Genomic DNA, 21,003 nt, shown 5'->3' on the forward strand with positions numbered 1-21,003 from the left:
CAAAATCTGTCTCCTACTCAAGATTCATCTTCTTATTAACCCTCTAGAAAAAGAAAAAAAAAAACCTAGAGTCGCTGCTGGGATGTTCTAGAAAAATTCGATGTCAATTAGGATCTCTTTTAGATCTTGTTTATCAATCAAGTTTTACTGAGCTTTCGATTTTGCCTCTAAGTATGTAAACGATGCTTGATTACAACTTTGCTTGATAAAAAAAAAAAAAATCTTCTTGTTATGAAGGTTTTTTTTTTTTTTTTTTTTGAGAGAGAGAGAGAGAGAGAGAGAGAGAGTTTTAATTTATGGCGTCCGCTCCTGATGATAGCTTTTTATCATCAGACTAAGGCACCAATTAGTTTTTGATGTAGGCGGGGATTGAACTCCAGATCTCTTATACAACCATTAGAGACATGAATGTTTTTTTTTTTTTTTTGGGTGACTTTTTGTCTGTATTATATTTAAATGATTTAATAAATTATATAATTTAAATATTTAATACTCTTAAATAATCCAATTAATAACCGGTTGAAAGAGATTTCTTTAATCTAATTTAAAGGAAAACTTTATCCATATAATACAGTGTCCATTGTAAGTTGTAACCAGTCATGCCGCTTTTATTTTCTTGAGAAACAAATTTCCTTATTAAGCAGAAATTTATTATTTTAATGGTTTTAGTTTATCTATAATAATAATCATAATAGTTGTAGTAGTAGTAGACTAGTAGTAGTACCAGTACTTAGTAGAAAGTTGTGCTGCACCATGTGCTAGTATACCCAAAAAAGAAACATTTTAATGTATTGTATTCCGAAATTTCTTATTCTTTTTTCATTTCACATTATCATCAGCAATCATTTTATAGCCAAACGTTTCGGTCTGAAAAAAAGGACAAAATTCAACCTAATTGTTATCATACAGGAAAAAAAAAAACAATTAAATTAAAAAACCTATAGTGCAATAATTAAAACCCAACAAACTTTGTACAAGATATATAAATATATTATTTAATTTTGTAAAAAAAGTCACCAATCTTAGAACTTCTTAACATGGACGGTGGAAAAGTTGATGGTTTTACTTTTGATGTAAGTCTGGAGTCTCTGGAGTGTGGAAGGCATGATAAAAAAGTGTCACGTGGTCTAGCTAAAATTTCTGAGTGAACATATTTATTTATTCATTCAATGCGTCAGGAACACAGCATGGTACTTTGCCACGCAAATCAGGTAGAATGTCATGGACAGATTAGTCATTTGAACTCTCCTGTTATCAACGTCTCACTTAAAAATTAAAATTAAGCGCGGACGCGGTTGTTTTATTTCAAAGAAGCAGCGAAGAAAGCAAAGCAACTAACAAAATTAAAAGGATGTAGATGCCACAACCACCACTCCCTCCAAACTTAACTTTTTTTTTTTTTGGGCAACTACTTAAAAAAACCCAACCCACTAAAAAGTCATAATCCTAGTATTACAACTAATTTTACACTTATTTTTATAATTATTTGACATAATTCACTATGAATAATAGAAAAAAAAATGACAAGTTTATGTAAAAATGACAAACAACTAGTCACAAGTTTGTCTCGTAAGAGAGTTCTAAAAATAAATGCGGAATTAATTGCAATCCTAAAATCACTCTTATATTCACTATAGATAGCATATCAGTTCTCAATTCTCAATTTTATTAATATTTAGAAAATACTAGAGTTATAAATTTTTTACAATTTTTTTTTCAACTGAACTAGTAAAAAAATTACTATATCAAAAATTTGTAAAAATATTATATAAAATAATTTGTCTATTAAATAGTAAGTTGTAGCCTGCATTTTATTCATTTTATTTTTATTTTTTGTGTTAGGACTTAGGAGTATAAAATTTTGTGAGCGCAGTTGCATGAGGTGAGAGAATGTCACAATCCTAGATAACTTTCTATGATTGAAAAGAACATTTTCGCTGTCGATTTGGCAATGTGCCCCAACTGGACGGCTGTGTTTGGTTTAGGTGGAATAAAATACATTTTCAACTTGCTTGTTTTGTCTATTCAGTTTTAAAAATTAGTTTGTTGTATTTAAAAAGCAAGTTAAGCAACCGGCGTTTGAGTTTCAGATTGGGGCCTCAACCAGCTCCGAATCTCCAACATTCTTCAACCAAACGCGGCCTAGTTGGTATTTCAGTTGAGTCCCGAAAATTTTTGTGTTTGGGTACACAGTTGAAAATATTCAGGAAATTCGACAGAATTCGTCAAATTGTGAACTACTTGTGTAATTCTGGGCAAGTTATAGTGGGATTTTGTTGCACAACGGGGCCAAATTTGGAAAAGAAAAGAAAAGAAACCGACACAGCCAAAAACAATAAAACTTTGGTCAGAAAATCAAATCCAAGACGCGCATTTTGGAGCTTCTTTTTTTTCCTTCTTCTCTGCACTTTACTGCACTGAACTGCAAACGGAGCTAATAAAGAATCTTCCATAGATCGTAAACATTCCTTGAAAATGACTGTGAAATCTGAACCCCAAGGTGAATATCTCATTCATTTTCTCTTTCTCTGTGTCTGTTTGTGTCTTTGTTTTTTTTTTTTTTTTTTTTTGCAATTGCATTGAATAAACAGAAAAAATGTGGTAACATGAGAGGAAGACTTTTGACAGTCTGTAATTGGGGACCATCTTAGAAAAATACAAACTTTCCATTAAATTAACAGGACCCATGATTTGTTTTTCACAGGAAAAACAATAAAAATAAGGCTTTTTGTTATATTATATATTGAGTATTGTATATGTATATGTATGTTTTGATATGAAGAATATAGGGTTAAATGGTGCAGACAAAACACTGAATAAAATAGGTGGTTGAATTAGCATTAACCCATGATTAGTTTGTTGATGCAGAAGATGATGGTGGATGAAAAAAAGTTTGTGTGGCCCTAAATGTTCTGATAAGTCCAACTTGCTTTATTGTAGTAGGAACCGTTATGCATTGATGGAACAGACTTAGAAAAGTAGTGGGGAGGTGAAGAAAGGAGACAGTGATGGGTGGTGTTTATTGGAATTATTTTACTTCTTTATGGTCTCAATTTTGAAACTTTCTTGGAGGTGAGACATGGGAGCAGCTGGTGGAGAGGAGATAATGCAAGGGCCGAGTGGCCGTGGCGAGAAAATAAATGTTTCAGTTCGGCTGAGGCCGTTGAACGAGAAGGAGATTGCGAGGAATGATGTGTCGGAGTGGGAATGCATCAATGACAGCACTATCATATACAGGAGTAACCTTTCAGTTTCTGAGCGGTCCATGTACCCAACTGCATATACATTTGGTAAGGAAGTGCTAAAACTACATTTTGGTTTACTTTGGTTAATGCATCTTCTGGGTCTTATTCATCAAATTGTGTCCATTTTGACATACAATTGATGCAGCCCTCATACTTTTGCTGTTGATTGTACCCAATTTCAGTCAAATCTACTGGATAATGGAAGAAAATCTTGCTTGAATTGATCTCCAATTTAGTAGCTTAAAATATCTGTGTGATTTCCTATTTTGTCTTTGTTTTCTTTGTGAAATTCATTCTATGTAACTGATTCTGACTTATAAGTTTCGAACTTGGCCGCCACTGATATGATAAACTCTTTTCAGATGTTAAATTGGGTTACTGTTTCCATTTGGTTTTATTAGAAAAAGCATTTTGTATGAACGATATGTCTGCAACATCTGACTGACACGGATTTAATTTTTTAATTTTCTACTTATTTGATCTACGTTCTTTTGTTTGGCTACTTTTTGCTTCTAGACAGAGTATTTAGGAGTGACTGCTCTACAAGGCAGGTATATGAAGAAGCAGCCAAGGAAGTTGCACTTGTAGTTGTCAGTGGTATAAATGGTGAGTATGTTCTCCTTTTCTTTCTTTCTCACTATTCCCGTTTCATGAAGCTTGAACTCCAATAATATCTGCATTATTCTTTCTGATAACCTGCCTTTCAGCAAGTATTTTTGCATATGGACAAACAAGCAGTGGAAAGACGTATACTATGAGTGGAATTACTGAGTACACTGTAGCAGATATATATGACTACATAGAGAAGGTAATTAAAACATTAGGATTGATTTCTCCTTTTTTCAGTTATGCATTTCCTTATTTTCCTTGGGTTCCATTAATCTTTTGAAATAATGTGGATTTGTAGCACAAGGAAAGAGAATTTCTTCTGAAGTTCTCTGCTATGGAGATTTACAATGAATCTGTCAGGGACCTCCTAAGTGCAGATAGTACCAATTTGAGGCTTCTTGATGATCCAGAGGTGAATATCATTTTTGATATGCTAAGTACTGTAGAAGTAAGATTCTTTGCACTAACAATTTGCTAACTTGATAGAGAGGGACTATTGTTGAGAGACTCACAGAGGAAACAATCAGGGACTGGAACCATTTTAAAGAACTTCTATCTGTCTGTGAAGGTGAGCAATGAGGATGCTTCAAACTAGTCTTTCACTGAATGAATCATGACTGCAGTTATAAACAACATCCTAATTTATCTTTGCAGCTCAAAGACAAATTGGGGAGACATCCCTGAATGAAGCAAGCTCCAGATCTCATCAGATTCTCAGACTGGTATGACCAATTTCATTACAAATTTTGGACTGTTTGCCTTCCTGATAGTTTCTAGTACTTTGTTTCACAAAATATTGTGTTTGTGTCAGACAATTGAAAGTTCAGCACGTGAGTTTCTTGGCAACGACAAGTCAAGCTCCCTTACTGCTACCGTGGTATGAATTGTTAACGTTTTACTTTGTTTTAGGGGAGAGAGAGAGAGAGAGAGAGAGCAACAATGATAATATTTTTTATTTTGCTACAGAATTTTGTTGACCTTGCGGGAAGTGAGCGTGCATCTCAGTCATTGGCAGCTGGTGCAAGGTTGAAAGAAGGTTGCCACATAAATCGCAGTTTGTTAACTCTGGGAACTGTTATTCGTAAGCTCAGGTTTGCTGGCCTTGCTTCTCTCTCAAAATTTTGACCTTAAACTTATTTATTTTCATTAATGAATGATTATCAAAGGAGTTCTATTTGTGAGAATTTTCTGGTGATGCTTTAGAATCAAGAGTAATTATGAAAGATGATGAATTTAATTAGTGTGGTTTGCAGTTTTCTTTTTTATACACCTCAATTTTTAAGTCTGGCTTTATGATCTTTCGACCTTACTTAATTGGATTTGCCAGTGGAGTATTAACAGCAACCACATAACAGAGTTCGTCAACTTTAGGTCAACGTTGTAGACAGTTATCTGGCTTATTACAAACAAATTTAATGCTTAATGAAACTGTGAACCATGTTAAAGGATTGAATGCAGTACACATCCTATCAGTTCATTCATAGTTAGCAAATCTATGTATTGTCAAAGTATACAACTTCAACCTTAAACTTAAAATAGAAAACATAGTCGCCACTTTAGGAGAAGATGATATTGTTGTGCATTGCTATAATGTGCACAATAGACAACATGATGCCCTGTAATAATATGAGTAAGATGCATTAAATCCTCTTCTCTGATAATTGCTACTCTCATCCAAATGTTTTTTCCGCTGTCTTTCTTTCATGGTAGTCATTGATTAAATCATTTGAGTAATAATTTTCAGCTTTTGTCAAAAAATTTCTTCCCTTAACTTTGATCACAGTTTATCAAACATGGATATATAGTGCAATTGAGTAGCTCATTGCTTTGATATGATTTTGAATACTAAGGTACTGATCATTATGGACTTTCTAGAAACTACTCAAAATTGTTAATGCAATTTTTATAAGGAACCTTTTGCATGTTTAGCGCCCCCCCCCCCCCCCCCCCCCCCCCCCCTCTCTTCTCCTTTTTTTCCTTTCTGATATGTTCTTTACTGGTTGTGTGATTGTAGCCTAGCTTGGAATGAACAGGTCACTATATATACTAATAGAATTAACTTTGACATTGGGTGCAGCAAGGGAAGAAATGGACACATTCCATTTAGAGATTCGAAGCTAACCCGCATACTGCAATCCTCTTTAGGAGGCAATGCTAAAACTGCCATCATCTGTACCATGAGCCCTGCACGTAGTCATGTTGAGCAAACAAGAAACACTCTCTTGTTTGCAAGTTGTGCTAAAGAAGTGTCAACTAACGCACAGGTCAATGTAGTCATGTCTGATAAAGCACTGGTAAAGCATTTGCAAAGAGAATTGTCTAGACTGGAAAGTGAATTGAGAAGTTCAGGAACAACTTCTGTCACATCTGATTCTTCTTCATTACTGAGAGAAAAGGATCTTCTGGTTGAAAAGGTAATGAATAGACTTAAGCCTTTTGGGTCAAGTGGTGTTTCTATATGTTATATTAACTACTCACTCTTTTCGTTAGTATCCAATGTGGGATTTCACTCACAAGTGTATTCCCAACAATATCAAATTTAGCTGCCTATTAAATCCTAGAGTACCATTGATGTCCTTTTCCTTGAAATAAAGATAAATGCTTACATTTTATCACACTTGGTGGTATATGTCAAAAACTATATGTACTGATGGAAACCTTATTAGAGCTGGCTACCTATGTAAGCATTATCTGTTCATTCAACTGTGTTCATCTTGCCATAACTGATTCATATATTTCTATAGGTTGTATGATTTTAAGTGATACCCAGAATTTCTAAGATTTATCCTTGTCCTTTTTATTTTTATTTTATTTATTTTTTTGCATTTAGAGCTTTGAAGTCACAAAGATGCATGAAGAAGAACAGATTAGTCCCATAACTCACTGCAACTTTATCTAGTCCTGCTCCTGATTCTTTGGAATTCCAGTTCAGCTATTGTTAATATGTGATTAAATTATCATGAACAACAATGAAAACATATAAAACAGGACCAATGGAGCATAAGAGAGGAGTGGCAAGCATGACTTGGAAAATAAATCTACTGAAGAATCTAAAAGAAGGGAAAACAGTAGAAGACCAAGATGATAATTTAGTTTTTAAGTTGAATTGACTTTTGAAGTTATCTTTTGATCTTCCTTGGTTTGATTAATAAAATCCATCAATGTATCCCATACTTGTTATTTTATTCTGAAAATATTTTATTAGAGCCTTTGTCACTGTTTCTTCTTTCCTCCTTTTTTGTCCCCTTATAGTAATTGTTTCTTTCATCTCTGTAAGAACTGCCTGCTGTCATATTTATGCTGAAAAGTCACTAATTGACCTCTTGACAGAGGCTTAAATATCTAGCCAACATTTGAAGTGATCCTTTTGTGTGTACCCACCACCTTTTTTTGGGGGGATCCAGGGGGGGAGGTGGGGGCGGAGGTGCAAGTATGCTCTGGGATGTATGATCTAACTATGAGTTGATGCATTTCTTTAGGACATAGGTACATTTTTGCCATGCATGCAACGGGCAGCATTAATTTTATTGCCTAAAACCTTGAATTGTTGTGCTATTTTTTGTTTCCCCATCATGCAGCTGAAGAAAGAGGTCAAAGAGCTGACTTTGCAACTAGACCTTGCTCAGGCTCAGGTTAAGGATCTGCTACAACTGGTTGGTGATGATAGACCTGCAGTAGTACCGGTATGTCTAGTAGAACTAAAGCACCCTTTAACCTTGAGGTACTTTCTTATCCTTAGTTCCTGTCCATCTTTTTCCAGGCAGATCCAAATCATCTTTACCCCAAATTGCGAGTGCGAACTTCATGGGACTATGAAAATCAAATATCTGAGACGGCCATTTTGGCAGATCTTAATAGCTTAGATGACGGCCATTCAGATGGACACAGTCGGAGTAGTTCTGATGATACCTTGTTTCAAATTCCTCAATTCCAAGAGAAGCTCTTGCAATCCATTTCCACCCCACCCTCTTCAGTTAATATTCCTAATTTTGTTGGAACTCATCAGTATCAAGAGGAAACAGAAGAACAGACTGATGAAAAATCAGAGGACCTTTGTAAGGAAGTTCGATGCGTTGAGATGGAAGAACCAAGCACAAACCTATATGAAGATTCAAGCCCAGACAGATATGTAAAGTCAAATATATTAGATTCAATCCCAAACAGATATGTAAACTCAAATACGTTGTCTCCCACAGAAAACACAGCTACCTCAGGAGTGACGGTGGTCGATAATGGAGGTAGCCCAAATCAAGAATTGGGGTCGCCCGTATTGAAAGAAGATAAAGGGTTGAATAGCTTTCTTCCAGATTTTGGTGTTCCATCCCCTGAAAAGCCATCTCCATGGCTGATGGAAAAAGATGCGCCTAGCTCTAGATGCTTGAGATTAACTCGGAGTAGAAGTTGTAAAGCGAGTCTTATGACTAGTTCTTCACCTTGGTTTGGAGAGTTAGAAAAGCACGAGAACACACCACCAATTTGGTTTGAGAGAGCCTTCACTGGAAGACCTGAGGGTCTTCAGATGAAACTTGCTACCTTGAAGTATGATGCCATCATTGACAAGTTATCCAGAAGTAATTCTCATACTTCAGGGGAGAGAGATACTGTTGATGAGCCTGAAGTGCAGGATGCCAAAAGTTCATCTGATCAGAATAGTATCAGCAGAAGTACTTCAATTACAGGAATGAGTGGAATGGCCGACTGTCAGTGTGAGACTCAACATTCTGATCATGCGGTGAGTGTTTATAGAACACCAAATATATAACATGAAATCCAACAAGAATCTCAAAATCTAATGGACAATTTAGTGACATGGGCCTTATCAATATTTCCTTAACAGGAAATTTCTGAAAGATCAGTTTCTTTTGAAAATATAGCCACCATCATTTGTTTAACATGGATTTTCATGCCTGGTAGGTACTGGAGATGGAACCAAAGCCCCCAGCTTGCATAAAGAATGTAAAAGATGTTGGCTTGGACCCTATGCAAGATGATACAGGTAGTCCTTCAAGATGGTTTTCAGAATTCAGGAGGCTCCAAAAGGAGATTATTGAACTCTGGAATGCTTGCAACATCTCATTGGTTCACAGGACCTACTTCTTCCTGCTGCTATTTAAAGGTGATCCAGCAGATTCTATTTACATGGAAGTAGAGCTTAGGAGGCTCTCCTTCCTTAAGGACATCTTTTTGAGAGGTTCTCAAACTGTGGAAGATGGTCGGACTCTAACACCCAGATCAAGGTAATATTGATAACATCTTGTCTAAGAGGTTTGTTTGTCAAATTCATTCACTTTTGGTTTTGCCATAGAGAATTTAAACGTGTCATTCATGAACAGCTTGAAGGCTCTACGACATGAGAGGCAGATGCTGTGCAAGCAAATGAAGAAGAGGCTGACTAAACAAGATAGACATAACCTCTACCTTAGATGGGGTATTGGGTTGAATACAAAGCATAGGAGGTTGCAGTTGGTACACCGACTTTGGACAGACACAAAAGACATGGACCACGTTGCAGAGAGTGCCTGTGTTGTTGCAAAGCTGGTTGGTTCTGTTGAGCCAGAGATGGCGTTCAAGGAAATGTTTGGGCTCAACTTTACACCCCGACCCTCAAGCTGTCATAAACATCGTCGTTGGAAACCTAATGTGAAATCTATCCTGTAAGCTTGTTTCTGGATCACCATATGGAAATTCGGGTGGATGTGATTCCTACCGCTCCATCTTATATAGTTTTTTTTTTTTGATCACCGCTCCATTTTATATAGTTGATTATCAGTTTACAGAAAATTTCCACGTTATATAAATCTGATTCTGATTGCAATTGAATGTAAAAAAGCTTGTAAGTTGTGCAGGTTAATAGTACGTGTAACTGTAATCCCATGCTTTCCTCCTTTCCTGTAAATCAGCCTTCTCTGATGACCAATAATCAAGGTGGAAACATGATGTCTATATACGGTTTCTTACCAATAATATTGAAGTTTCTTGATGTCAAAATTTTTTCATATACATATGCATTCTCCTTCTGGACATGCTTTTCCTAAAATACATCAGTGATCAGACGAAAAGTATGGTATTAATAGGTTCTAGTTGCTTACCCAAAAAAAAAAAAAAAAAAAAAAGTTCTAGTTTTTTTTTTTATTCTTAAAAAAAAAAAAAAAAGTTCTAGTTAACTCCTAACCTATCTAAAAATAAATAAAAATAATTTAACCCATGGCATTAATGGCTTGGCCTACCAAGAGCTTTAAAATTTAACTGACACATTTTCATGTTTCCAATAGAGACATTGAGAGTTTCTTCCTCATTGCAACTATCAAATTATCAAAATAAAGTTCTAGTCTTGCATTGATCCATAGATTTTAACATGTAGAAGGTAAGTTGGGCTTTGTTCTATGAAAGTTAAGATCAAATTATCAAAATAAAGGTCTGGCCTTGCATTGATCCATAGATTTTAACATGTAGAGGTAAGTTGGGCTTTGTTATATGAAAGTTAAGATGAGAGACTTCTCATGGACCTACATGATATAAGAGTGGGTAGGTTTCCTCAAGAAAGCGTATAGTTAAATTATTTTTAGCAATGACCCAATTCCTTGCATGGTGTATTTAATTTATCCGTAAGTTTATTCATATGGTCATTATCCAAATTTGTTATATCCCACCATAGATTCAAGTCTCTTAAATTTAGATTTGAAATTTGCTTGTTTACTAAACAGACAAACCTTTTTTTCAAGCATTTTCAAGTCACAAGCCTATGCAAATTAAGCACAGAGCTCTTTGCTACCTTCCTTACAAATAGTGATCTTATTCTTTACAGGGTGCCTTTGATCTAACTTAAAGATTCCTTCTTTACTGGAATTTCTCACTCCGTTGATCTTTGCTATGACTTTAAATTGTAGTGACTTTTTTAAAAATGTATCTCTAATATTGTAAGCTCTAAGATATTTCATATTTGCAATTATTCATTGCAAACGAATCTCCATTGTTTTCAAGTAATAAGATGGATTAAAAACCCAAATCAAAAGTGAAAATTGTGAACAATCTCCATTCCATTTATATGCACTTATTAAGTAATCATTAATTGTATATAGGATGTTTCTCCAGTCCAACAATCTCCAGCTTTCCCCAAATCATCAGCCACATCTTATCAACCAAGCAGCTTATAAGTTTTATCTTGGTGTTCGTGGACTTTTTTGTGTACAAAGAACTACGGAAGAATAACCGCATTTTTTGCAAGTGTTGAAGGATATTTTTAAACATTTTGGAACTTTAATTATAATATTAGATTAATTTGAGCGGTTGCTTTATTCAAAGGACCACATCTTTTTTTGTTAATCATATGATGGTGGTTATAGAAAATGTTATGTATTTGATAATATATTTCTATGTTAATATTATGTTAGTTTTGAGACATTTGTGGTGTTGTTAATTAATTACATTTGTGGTATTGTGTTACTAGAGCTAAAACTATTACAGGTTCTTTGTAACAAGTCTATGGACAATTTATTTATTAGCAGCAGTCAAAAAGCGCCGCTAAAGGTGCAAATTTTATGTTCTAAATGAATCCCTATAGCGGCGCTTATCACCTGAAGCTAAAGGTTCACACATATAGCGGTGTTACTCCCCACCGCCAAAGGTGCGCACATATAGCGGCGTTTCTACCTGACGCTAAAAGTGCAATTAATTTGTTTTGATTGATTGCCTATAGCGGCATACATGACCTACCGCTAAAAGTGCAATTATTCCATTTTGATTGATCGCTTATAGCGGCGTCGTCTGCCCGCCGCTAAAGGTAGACACCAATAGTGGCATACATGACCCGCCGCTAAAAGTGTAATTAGTCCGTTTTGATTGATTGCCTATAGCGGTGCTGTCTACCCGCTGCTAAAGGTAGACACCAATAGCGGCATACATGACTTGCCACTAAAAGTTAATTGACACGAATTCTAGTATGGCGGCGGTTTTATGCTTGCTGCAATAAACCTTCACTCGTTGCTAAAAGATACATATATAGTGGCACTTTTAGAGGCCGCCGCAATAGACCTATAGTGGCACTAGAACACTGGCAGGATGGCCCATCGCAATAACACCCGCTGCTAAAGGTCAAATGTACCTTTAGCGGCGCTTCTGGCCCGCCACAATAGTCCATTTTTCTTGTAGTGTTATTGAAATACTAAAAAAAAGAACAAGTGGGATAATCAACCTTGCAAATGGCTGAAATGGCCTGCGGAAGATTATCCTTATTAAAAAAAGCAAAAACATTAGAAATTAAAGCATACTTGGCAGCAGTGTGGGCAGCAGAATTACAAGTTCTCTTGACCTAAATGATATATGGTTTAAGTATTCTTAAGGAAGATAATGAATTCGTCTCTCTTCTACAATAATTATATTATTTCTTGTCTTTTTCAAAGATGAAGACTCTAAAAATAGGTGAACTCTCTTCTAGTAAAGTTTGTAGTTGCTCAAGTTAGGGTCGGCCTTAGTCACAGAACTCCCAACCTTATTTTCTTGATTTTTTTTTCCTTTAGAGTTATTGTAAAATTGATTGATTGATTGATTTATAATGTAAAATTTTGCTGGATGATTGATTATTTGTTCATAACTTCTTATGTCTAGCTAGCAACCTAATAATGGTCTTTCGCTGACAAAAGAAGTAAGAAACTTTTAAGAGGAGAGCAAAGTGCTAATGGCATGTGAAGCGCATGCAGAACGGGTACGGAGAAAAATAAGCGTGGAGAAGAAGCAACCGAGCTCATTCCCTTTGCTTCCTGGGCCCAAAGCAGTGCAGTCTTTCCTGGCCAAATCAAGGATTTGGGGCTTCTTGCTACGCTACTTAACTATAGAAATCTATTTTTTTAGTAATATATATGAATAGAAAGATAGATCCATCCGTCTATCCTATCCGATTTCCATTTTCATATCTAAAAAAGAATCGATTTCTCCATCGGTTAACAAAGGTTATGAATTCAAAATCGGGTTGCTTTTTTTCATTCATCAGATCATAGATGTTAGGACATATGTGTTTCACTTGTTAAGAACATATGTCATGATTTTATGTAATTGACTTATCCTTTGACAAAATGCACTTTACTTGTATTTGGGTAGATTTAGGATGGTTTAAATACTTCAAGAAACCTTGTTTCAAGATCAAGTATTGAAACTTTCAAGTCTGTTCAAGAAAACAAGTTCAGAGTGCAAAATCATTAAAGCTCGACAGCTGCATCTATCGAGCTTAAGGAAGCTGTTCTTTATTCGGTGTGCTCGACACCTGCTCGACACCTGTTATCTGTCGAGGTTTAAGATTTTCAGAATTTCAATATGATTTTCTTGGGATCCGTGAATGTGTCTTTGGACCTTCTTTTCTCCTAAACCTAGACATATAAAAGGATCAGTTTAAGGGCCGTCAAAGTGTTCACAAGTTGCACAAGCTTTGAGCAAACTCTGTTCAAGCAAATTGTGACCGGAGATGAAGTTCTTGCCCTAGTTCATCTCTTTCTCTTGAAGAAGTTGCTGTGTATGTACACCGTAAGGTTTTGTGACCAAGCATCTTCTTGATCTTTATCGTGTGGATGAACTGAAGAACTTTGCAACCAACAACCTTCTTAGTTGGTGATTGAAGTCGCGTACTGGGATCCGCATAATTGGTTAGTTACGTATTGGGAGTCGTGCATCTGAAAGGAGAATTGTCACTACAGAACAAGTCTAATTGGGTATTGGGGTAAGGGTTCAATTGTAGGTTGGTAAGGTACTGGGATTCCTTTACTTGTAATCGCTTGTTGTGATAATAGTGGAGTTTTGGGAGTGGTGACCTGAAAATCACTCGGTGGGGTTTTTGCCGTTAGGTTTTCCCCATTCGTAAACAAATCACCGTGTTATTTATTTTCCACTGCATATTTAGTTTATTGGTGATTTGTTTGTGCTACCACGCGTTTGCATGATAAATTAATGAATTAATTTATATCACAAGGGGTCGTTTAGTTTGTGGCCTATCAAGTGGTATCAGAGCAGGCACACTCTGATTAGGGTTAATCTTTGCTGTGTGATCCATTGACCCCTGTTGTCATGGAAACTCTTGATTGTTTTGATTTGCCTAATCTTATGTTGAATGATGATGATGATATTCAAGATGCCTATTGCAAGCTTTATAATTTTTGTATGAAATCTCTTGAATATTCTGCAAAATTAAAAGCTAAATTTAAAAAAGTCAAGCTTGAAAAAGATGATTTGATTGCAAAATGGGTTGAAGCCAAAAATTTGAATGAGAATTTTAAAAATCAAATTTCATCTCAGGTGGACAAAATTAAAAGTTTGGAAGAGCAACTAGTTGAATTTAAAACTGAAGTTGAAAAATTAACTAGTGTCAAACTTGTTGTTAAGCCTAACTTAAAAGAAAAAGATTTTTATATTCCCCCATTTAAAAGGAATAATGAAGAGTTGAAGGCTAATATTGCTAGGATAGACAAATGTAAAAATTCTGATGTTAACGTTGAAGTTTCTAAACCTATGTCTAAAACTCCTCCTAGGAAGAATAAAAATTCTGAATTTGTCCCCACTTGTCATCATTGTCATATTGTTGGTCATATTAGGCCAAATTGTCCTAAGTTAAGGTCTTTTTCAACCTCCAAGGTTAGACCTCCTTCTAGGAAACCGAGTAAGTCTAAAACTACTCATGTTTGTCACCATTGTGGTGCTTCCGGTCACACTCGTTCTAATTGTTTCAAGTTGTTTCCTCATAAGCGAGTGTCAAATAGGTCTCATCCTTTGTCTAATGGCTCTGTACCTATTCTTGGTGAGTTATTAAAAGCTTTGAGCTTTTTAACTCAATTTCAGGGGAATTTTAATTCCTCTATGTCCTATAGTAGTCATACTAGGACACGTGCCTTTTCATCTTCACGGCCAAAGACTCGTGCTGTGTGGGTGATAAAGGATCCTAAGACTTAATTGTCTTTTCTGTTTGTCCTCTACTTTAATTTTTTCTATCTAAAGTAGGACACTCTTTGCTTGATTTCTTATCATGCTTTCATGCATCTGCACCCTTCTATCATGACTTCATGCATATGCATATTTCTTTCATGCTTTCATGTTGTTTGTTTAACATGTTTTTGTTTGTTTGTTTTCAGTTTTGTTTATTTTGTTTTTGATATTAAAAAAAAAATTTTGAAAAATAAGAAAAATACAAAAACAATGTGTATTTTGTGTACTTTGGTACTTGTGTACCTTGGATGGCCATTGAAACAAAGTCTTCTAAATTTTGTATCATTTGTAGCTTAGATGAGCATCTCTATGCAAGTGAGCTTTGTGGCTTGTGTTTGTGATGAGTACGATTAAGTTGTCTCTTAAACTTAACACGCATATTACTCTTTTTGACGGGAAGGACTAAAAAATCTTGAGAGAAAGGCATAAATAACCATCTCACCACTGTTGCTCGCCAATCATAATTTGACACATGTATGCTTCGGCATAGCAAAAGTGCAGTGTCAATGACATTTGTGTGCTTAGGTATAGCAAAATTAAAATGTCAAATATCATTGGATATTTCTTTTCTCTCTCTAATAAGCCCATGCATGATATGCTTAAAAGAAAAATATGCAAAGAATCAAAAGCAAAAAGATCAAAAATGCTTTAAACATGATTGCAAGCATGTATTCTAGGAGATGTGGGAGTTATAGGATGTACCTTAAAGGTGATAGTCCCCATCAAGCAGTTATGATTGTGTGTGAGTTAAAGATTTTCTCATATTTCAAATCGTTATAACATGCATACACTTATACAATCTTGAGATGTTTTTCACACACAACATGCAATATTCTTTACTATTCTTAATACATTAGGGATGGCAATTTTTGCTCGAACCGCGGATACCCGGTCCGGTCTGACCCTAATGGGCTGGATTTTACCCGGTTTGATTAAAAATAAGGTCGGGTTTGGGTTTTTAAAAAAAAAACCCGAAGCGGGTCCGGGTCGGGTCTGGGTTTTTACAAAAACCTGACCCGAACCCGGACCCGACCTGACCCGCTTAAAACTGAAATTACCAAAAAAGACCCTAGTATATATATAAACTTATAAACCCTAAATTATTCTCTCATTTCACTCAGCCAACTACCCTAGCCGCCCCTCCCACTCTCACTCACTCTCCTCTCCTCTCCTCTCCCAATCGTAGTCGTCGGCCATGTCTACTTTAGGGAAAGTAGCAGCAGCTTTGGGCGGTCCTTCTTGTTGTCTCCAAACCTGAGCATTATCGTTTATAGTGTGGAGCATCGACGTTGATTTGTTGGAGATTTCACGGATGGGGTTCTTGAATTCGTTGAAGTTGTTGAAGAAGTGAAAGTCTTTGCCGGAGGGTACGCCGCGAGAGGAGGCGGAGAGCTTGGACAGTGAGGAGGCTAGGGTTTGGGCCTTATCGGCTTCGGCTTCGGCTTCGTCACGGTGGTGGTGATGCTCATTCATCATCTTGAAATTTTGATTTTGATTCTTGGATGGTAGATTTAGATTTGGTTGTTAAGATTTGATGTTCCTTGCATGTGCCTGTTTTAGATTTTGATTTCAAATGTATTTGGTTTCTGTGAATAGTTTGATTTTAGCTAGAATAGGTGCTGATCAAGAGGCAGGTTTCCTTTTGTTTTCCAGTTCACCTGTGGACTTGCTTAAGACCTTAGAGGATGACTGTAATGGAGTTTATTTCAACGGACTTTGTACTAATTTGGATGTAGTTGTTTAGTTTAATGATATTGTCGTTTTTAACCCAAAAAAATAGTTTGATTTCAAATGTATTTGGTTTGTGAATAGGAAATTTGAATGGGTTTGGTGGATTTGATTTGAGATTTACTTGGATTTATTGTTTGTGCTGCTGTGATTCTTTTTTCTCAGAAAACAATAAATTTTTTATTGAGCCACGGATTGGGCCACTGTTTTCAGGGCCTTGGCTGGGTGGGGCCCGTGGAGCCCGCGGGGCCCGACGAGGCGGGTCTGGGCCTTGGGAAAAAATTCGTTTAATAAACGGGCTGGGTTCGGGCCGCGAATCCTAACCTGTGGGTCGGGTCCGGGTATGTAAAAACCCGGCCCGTTGCCATCCCTATGATACATGTGTAGGTACAATGTGATTTGGCCATCACAAGGTTTTACATGTATTAATGTATGCTCACTAAACTGTCTAAGACTTGTTTTTGAAATATAAAATTGGTTAGACTTGTTTAGTGTGTGTGTGTGTGTTTTTGAAGATCCTTGTGCTTAAATTTTCATTTGAGAGATGATTTTGAGAGCTTAATATATTGATTGGATCGTTGGTTGAGTTGCATGTTGGATTGCATTCATGATTGTGTTTTTCCCATCTCGAAAAACTGTTTTTAAAAGCTGGCTCGACACCTCCTCGATACCTCCTCGATAGCTGGCTATCTGTCGAGATTCCTTAAGCTTTTTCTTATCGCAATCTCGCCTGCACCTCGATACCTAGTGGATTTATCGAGATTGGGTCTGTATGCTCGATAGCTTCTCGATACCTGGTCAATCGATCGAGCTTTTGTTCTTAATTCTAGTGTGTTGATCCTCGATACCTCCTCGACACCTCAGCTGTCGACAAGTATTTCCACGACACCTCCTCAACAGATCCCTCGATACCTATCGATACCTGCATCTGTCAAGATTTACTGGCTTTCCTATATAAAGCCCCTGCGTGATCCGGATCTCATTTCCATCGATCTCTCTCTTTATACCTCTCTGTTTCTCTCCCAAAAACACTCCAATCTCACTCCTATCTTGGTTCTCAAGGATTTTCCAAGGTTTTTCAAGTTTTCTTCACTTGGTAAGCTTCTAATCCTTTCTCATTCACGCATTTCATGTTTTAAAACCTAGGATTTGGGGTTTTTGGAAATTTTTGGGGTTTTTCAAAATTGATGAGATTTCATTGAAATTTTGGGTTGGGTTTTCACTTAAATGTGTTTAAAACCTCACACATTGCATCACATTAGCATTATAATGGTATTGCCATGCATTTAGATGTGTGCTATATGTTTGTGTGTTGATAGGTTTGGATTGGGCTGAGCCCATGATGCAATTTCCTTTGCATGTCACATGTTCATGCATTTCCCATGCATACGTACTTCTTTTCAATATATTTGATATATTTGAAAATGTTTGGGACTTTTCTGATTGTCATTCTTTCTCTCCCTCTCTGTTAGTTTACGTTAGTCGTGTCTATGACACCTAAGCGTAAATCCACTCCAGCCCGGAACCCTCCTCGTTCCGGTGCTTCCTCTTCGTCTAATCCTACCCTATCTCATATCCGGTTCCGTGATGATGATGTCTTTAAGGCATTTTTAGAGAACTTTTCTAGACGAGGCATTCATTCGGAATGCCAAGTCATCTTGACGGATTTTGCCGACACCAACCTTCCCTCTGTCATTCACAGTAGGGGATGGGAGTCACTGTGTGACATCCTGGTCACCTGTCCTCTCGTGCTTATTCAGGAGTTCTACTCCAACATGCACAGGATTGATCGGTCTGTACCTCTTTTCTTCACTCGCGTTCGAGGTACGCGCATTCCTATCACACCGCAGTTGGTTGTGGATGTGCTTCGGGTTCCTAGGATAGAGTTTCCTGACTATCCTGGTTGTGAGCGTCTGAGGACTGTGTCCAGGGATGAGCTCATGTCTGCTTTCTATGAGCGCCCTATTGCTTGGAGTGAGCGTCTTTTCACACCATGTCGACTTTTTGCTAAAGGTCCTAGATTCATGAACATGGCGATGACTTTTGTTTTGCATCCCCTCTCTCACTATAACTCCATCACAGAGCCTCGTGCTCGTTTTTGTTGTCTCTTCTTGAGCATCTTACCATAGACTTCCCTTCTCATTTCATTCTGTCTATTATAGATGTTCATCTAGATTCGGCGACCCGTGATAAGCTCATCTTTCCTTCCGCTATCATGAGGATTCTACGCCATTTTTCCGTTCCTTTTCCTTTTTCCAACCATTTTACCGTCATATGTGCCATAGATTACGCTACCGTTAAACGTAGCGAGGCCCAGCTTCGGTCGTGGCAGTCGGATTCAGCAGCTCCTTCCTCCCGTTCCGCTCCATCCCGTTCGGCTTCATCCACATCGGCTCCTCCTTCTTCTTTGGGTGATGTGTCTCTAGGAGATATCATGGCGTAGCTGCAGCGCATGGATGCTCGCCTCGATACACTTTCTACGGAGTTGTATCAGGTGAACGTTCGTGTCGGTCGTATTGCACGACAGGCGTCTATGGGTGGCTTTGCTCCTGAGGATACTCCTTCACCACTTTCTCCTGTGGCTTTTGCTTCTGATGATGAGGATGATGATGATGGTGATGACGATGATGCTTCCAATGATGATGATGGAGATGCTAGCTCTGCCGATGAGTCTACTTGACACTCTTACCCTTTGTCATTCGTGACAAAAAGGGGGAGTAGTTTTGGTATGAGAGTAGTCCATCTTAGGGGGAGAGTTAGTATAGGATCATTTTGTTAGGGGGAGTGTTGATACATTTTGAGGGATGTAGTGAGGATAGTATGTATCTTTTCTTTTCTTTCTTTTCAGATACATTACTTTTGTACATGAGGTCTTGTGACCATTTCTAGACATACATTGTACTTATCTTTTTTATTTATATTGATGTATGTTTTCTTTCACCTACCCCTTCATGCGTTGTTTCTTTTCTCTCTTTATACACATGTTTCTTATACTTGTATACAATCTATTATTTCTGTTTCACACAAAAATGCCTTGATGAGTTTTGTTTAAAGTGTTTCAGAAATATAGGTTGTCAAAGTCTACTTGCCATAAACCCTCTTCTTGTAAAGTTTTTCAAGAGTTTGTGTTAGGATAGATTTTATTGTATTCAACAAGTAAATATGAGTTGAGTGATTTATGACTTCTCTCATATGTTCATTTGTTTATTGTGGTTTTGTCACGGATTGCCAAAGAGGGAGATTGTTAGGACATATGTGTTTCACTTGTTAAGAACATATGTCATGATTTTATGTAATTGGCTTATCCTTTGACAAAACGCACTTTATTTGTATTTGGGTAGATATAGGATGGTTTAAATACTTCAAGAAACCTTGTTTCAAGATCAAGTATTGAAGCTTTCAAGTCTGTTCAAGAAAACAAGTTTAGAGTGCAAAATTATTAAAGCTCGACAGTTGGCTCGACAGCTGCATCTATCGAGCTTAAGGAAGCTGTTCTTTATTCGGTGTGCTCGACACCTGCTATCTATCGAGGTTTAAGATTTTCAGAATTTCAATATGATTTTCTTGGGATCCGTGAATGTGTCTTTGGGCCTTCTTTTCTCCTAAACCTAGATATATAAAAGGATCAGTTTAATGGTCGTCAAAGTGTTCACAAGTTGCACAAACTTTGAGCAAACTCTGTTCAAGCAAATTGTGACCGGAGACGAAGTTCTTGCCCTAGTGTATCTCTTTCTCTTGAAGAAGTTGCTGTATATGTGCACCGTAGGGTTTTGTGATCAAGCATCTTCTTGATCTTCATCGTGTGGATGAACTAAAGAATTTTGCAACCAACAACCTTCTTAGTTAGTGATTGAAGTCGTGTACTGGGATTCGCGCAATTGGTTAGTCACGTATTGGGAGTCATGCATCTGAAAGGGGAACTGTCACTACAAAATAAGTTCAATTGGGTATTGGGGTAAGGGTTCAACTATAGGTTGGTAAGGTACTGGGATTCCTTTACTTGTAACCGCTTGTTGTGATAATAGTGGAGTTTCGAGAGTGGTGACCTGAAAATCACCTGGTGGAGTTTTTGCTATTAGGTTTTCCTCATTTGTAAACAAATCACCGTGTTATTTATTTTTCGCTGCATATTTAGTTTATTGGTGATTTGTTTGTGCTACCACGCGTTTGCATGATAAATTAATTAATTAATTTCTATCACAAAGGGTCGTTCAGTTTGTGGCCTATCAATAGAGATTGGGGGATGCTCCACCTAGTGCAACTACTGGCTGGTGAATCCGTCAATCACATCGTCAAAACTACGTAGAGCATCAAGGGGGAGAGATGAGTTCCACTTGAGTTCTTCCCCTTCTAATGACTTTTGGTAAAGGTGGATAAATAACCCAGACTGGGAATCAAGGCCTCGAAAATCCCCACAGAAGGACAGCAAGTGATGATATGGGTTGCCGACCCCATTGTA

The 21,003-nt window shown here is 37.1% G+C and overlaps 1 protein-coding gene across 5 annotated transcripts; it reads left to right on the top strand.

Annotated features, from left to right (window-relative positions):
• The first annotated feature begins 2,027 nt into the window (after positions 1 to 2,027).
• On the top strand, positions 2,028 to 9,834 carry LOC126733170 (kinesin-like protein KIN-7G). Of its 5 annotated transcripts, none has more exons than XM_050436365.1 (14): positions 2,028 to 2,500; positions 3,078 to 3,290; positions 3,762 to 3,851; positions 3,953 to 4,053; positions 4,153 to 4,266; positions 4,341 to 4,422; positions 4,509 to 4,576; positions 4,666 to 4,731; positions 4,821 to 4,945; positions 5,932 to 6,268; positions 7,433 to 7,537; positions 7,615 to 8,586; positions 8,769 to 9,091; positions 9,188 to 9,834. In XM_050436365.1, exons 1-14 carry the CDS (start codon positions 2,476 to 2,478, stop codon positions 9,510 to 9,512), a joined length of 2,946 nt encoding a protein of 981 aa, XP_050292322.1. In that variant the 5' UTR covers positions 2,028 to 2,475; the 3' UTR covers positions 9,513 to 9,834. The 5 variants fall into 5 exon arrangements, with proteins under 5 accessions (XP_050292322.1, XP_050292324.1, XP_050292323.1 ...); XM_050436367.1 differs by having other exon boundaries at positions 2,029 to 2,500; positions 2,856 to 3,290; XM_050436366.1 differs by having other exon boundaries at positions 2,029 to 2,500; positions 2,869 to 3,290.
• Positions 9,835 to 21,003: the final 11,169 nt, after the last annotated feature.

Source organism: Quercus robur, chromosome 6, assembly GCF_932294415.1.
Source record: "Quercus robur chromosome 6, dhQueRobu3.1, whole genome shotgun sequence".
Lineage (NCBI taxonomy): Eukaryota > Viridiplantae > Streptophyta > Magnoliopsida > Fagales > Fagaceae > Quercus > Quercus robur.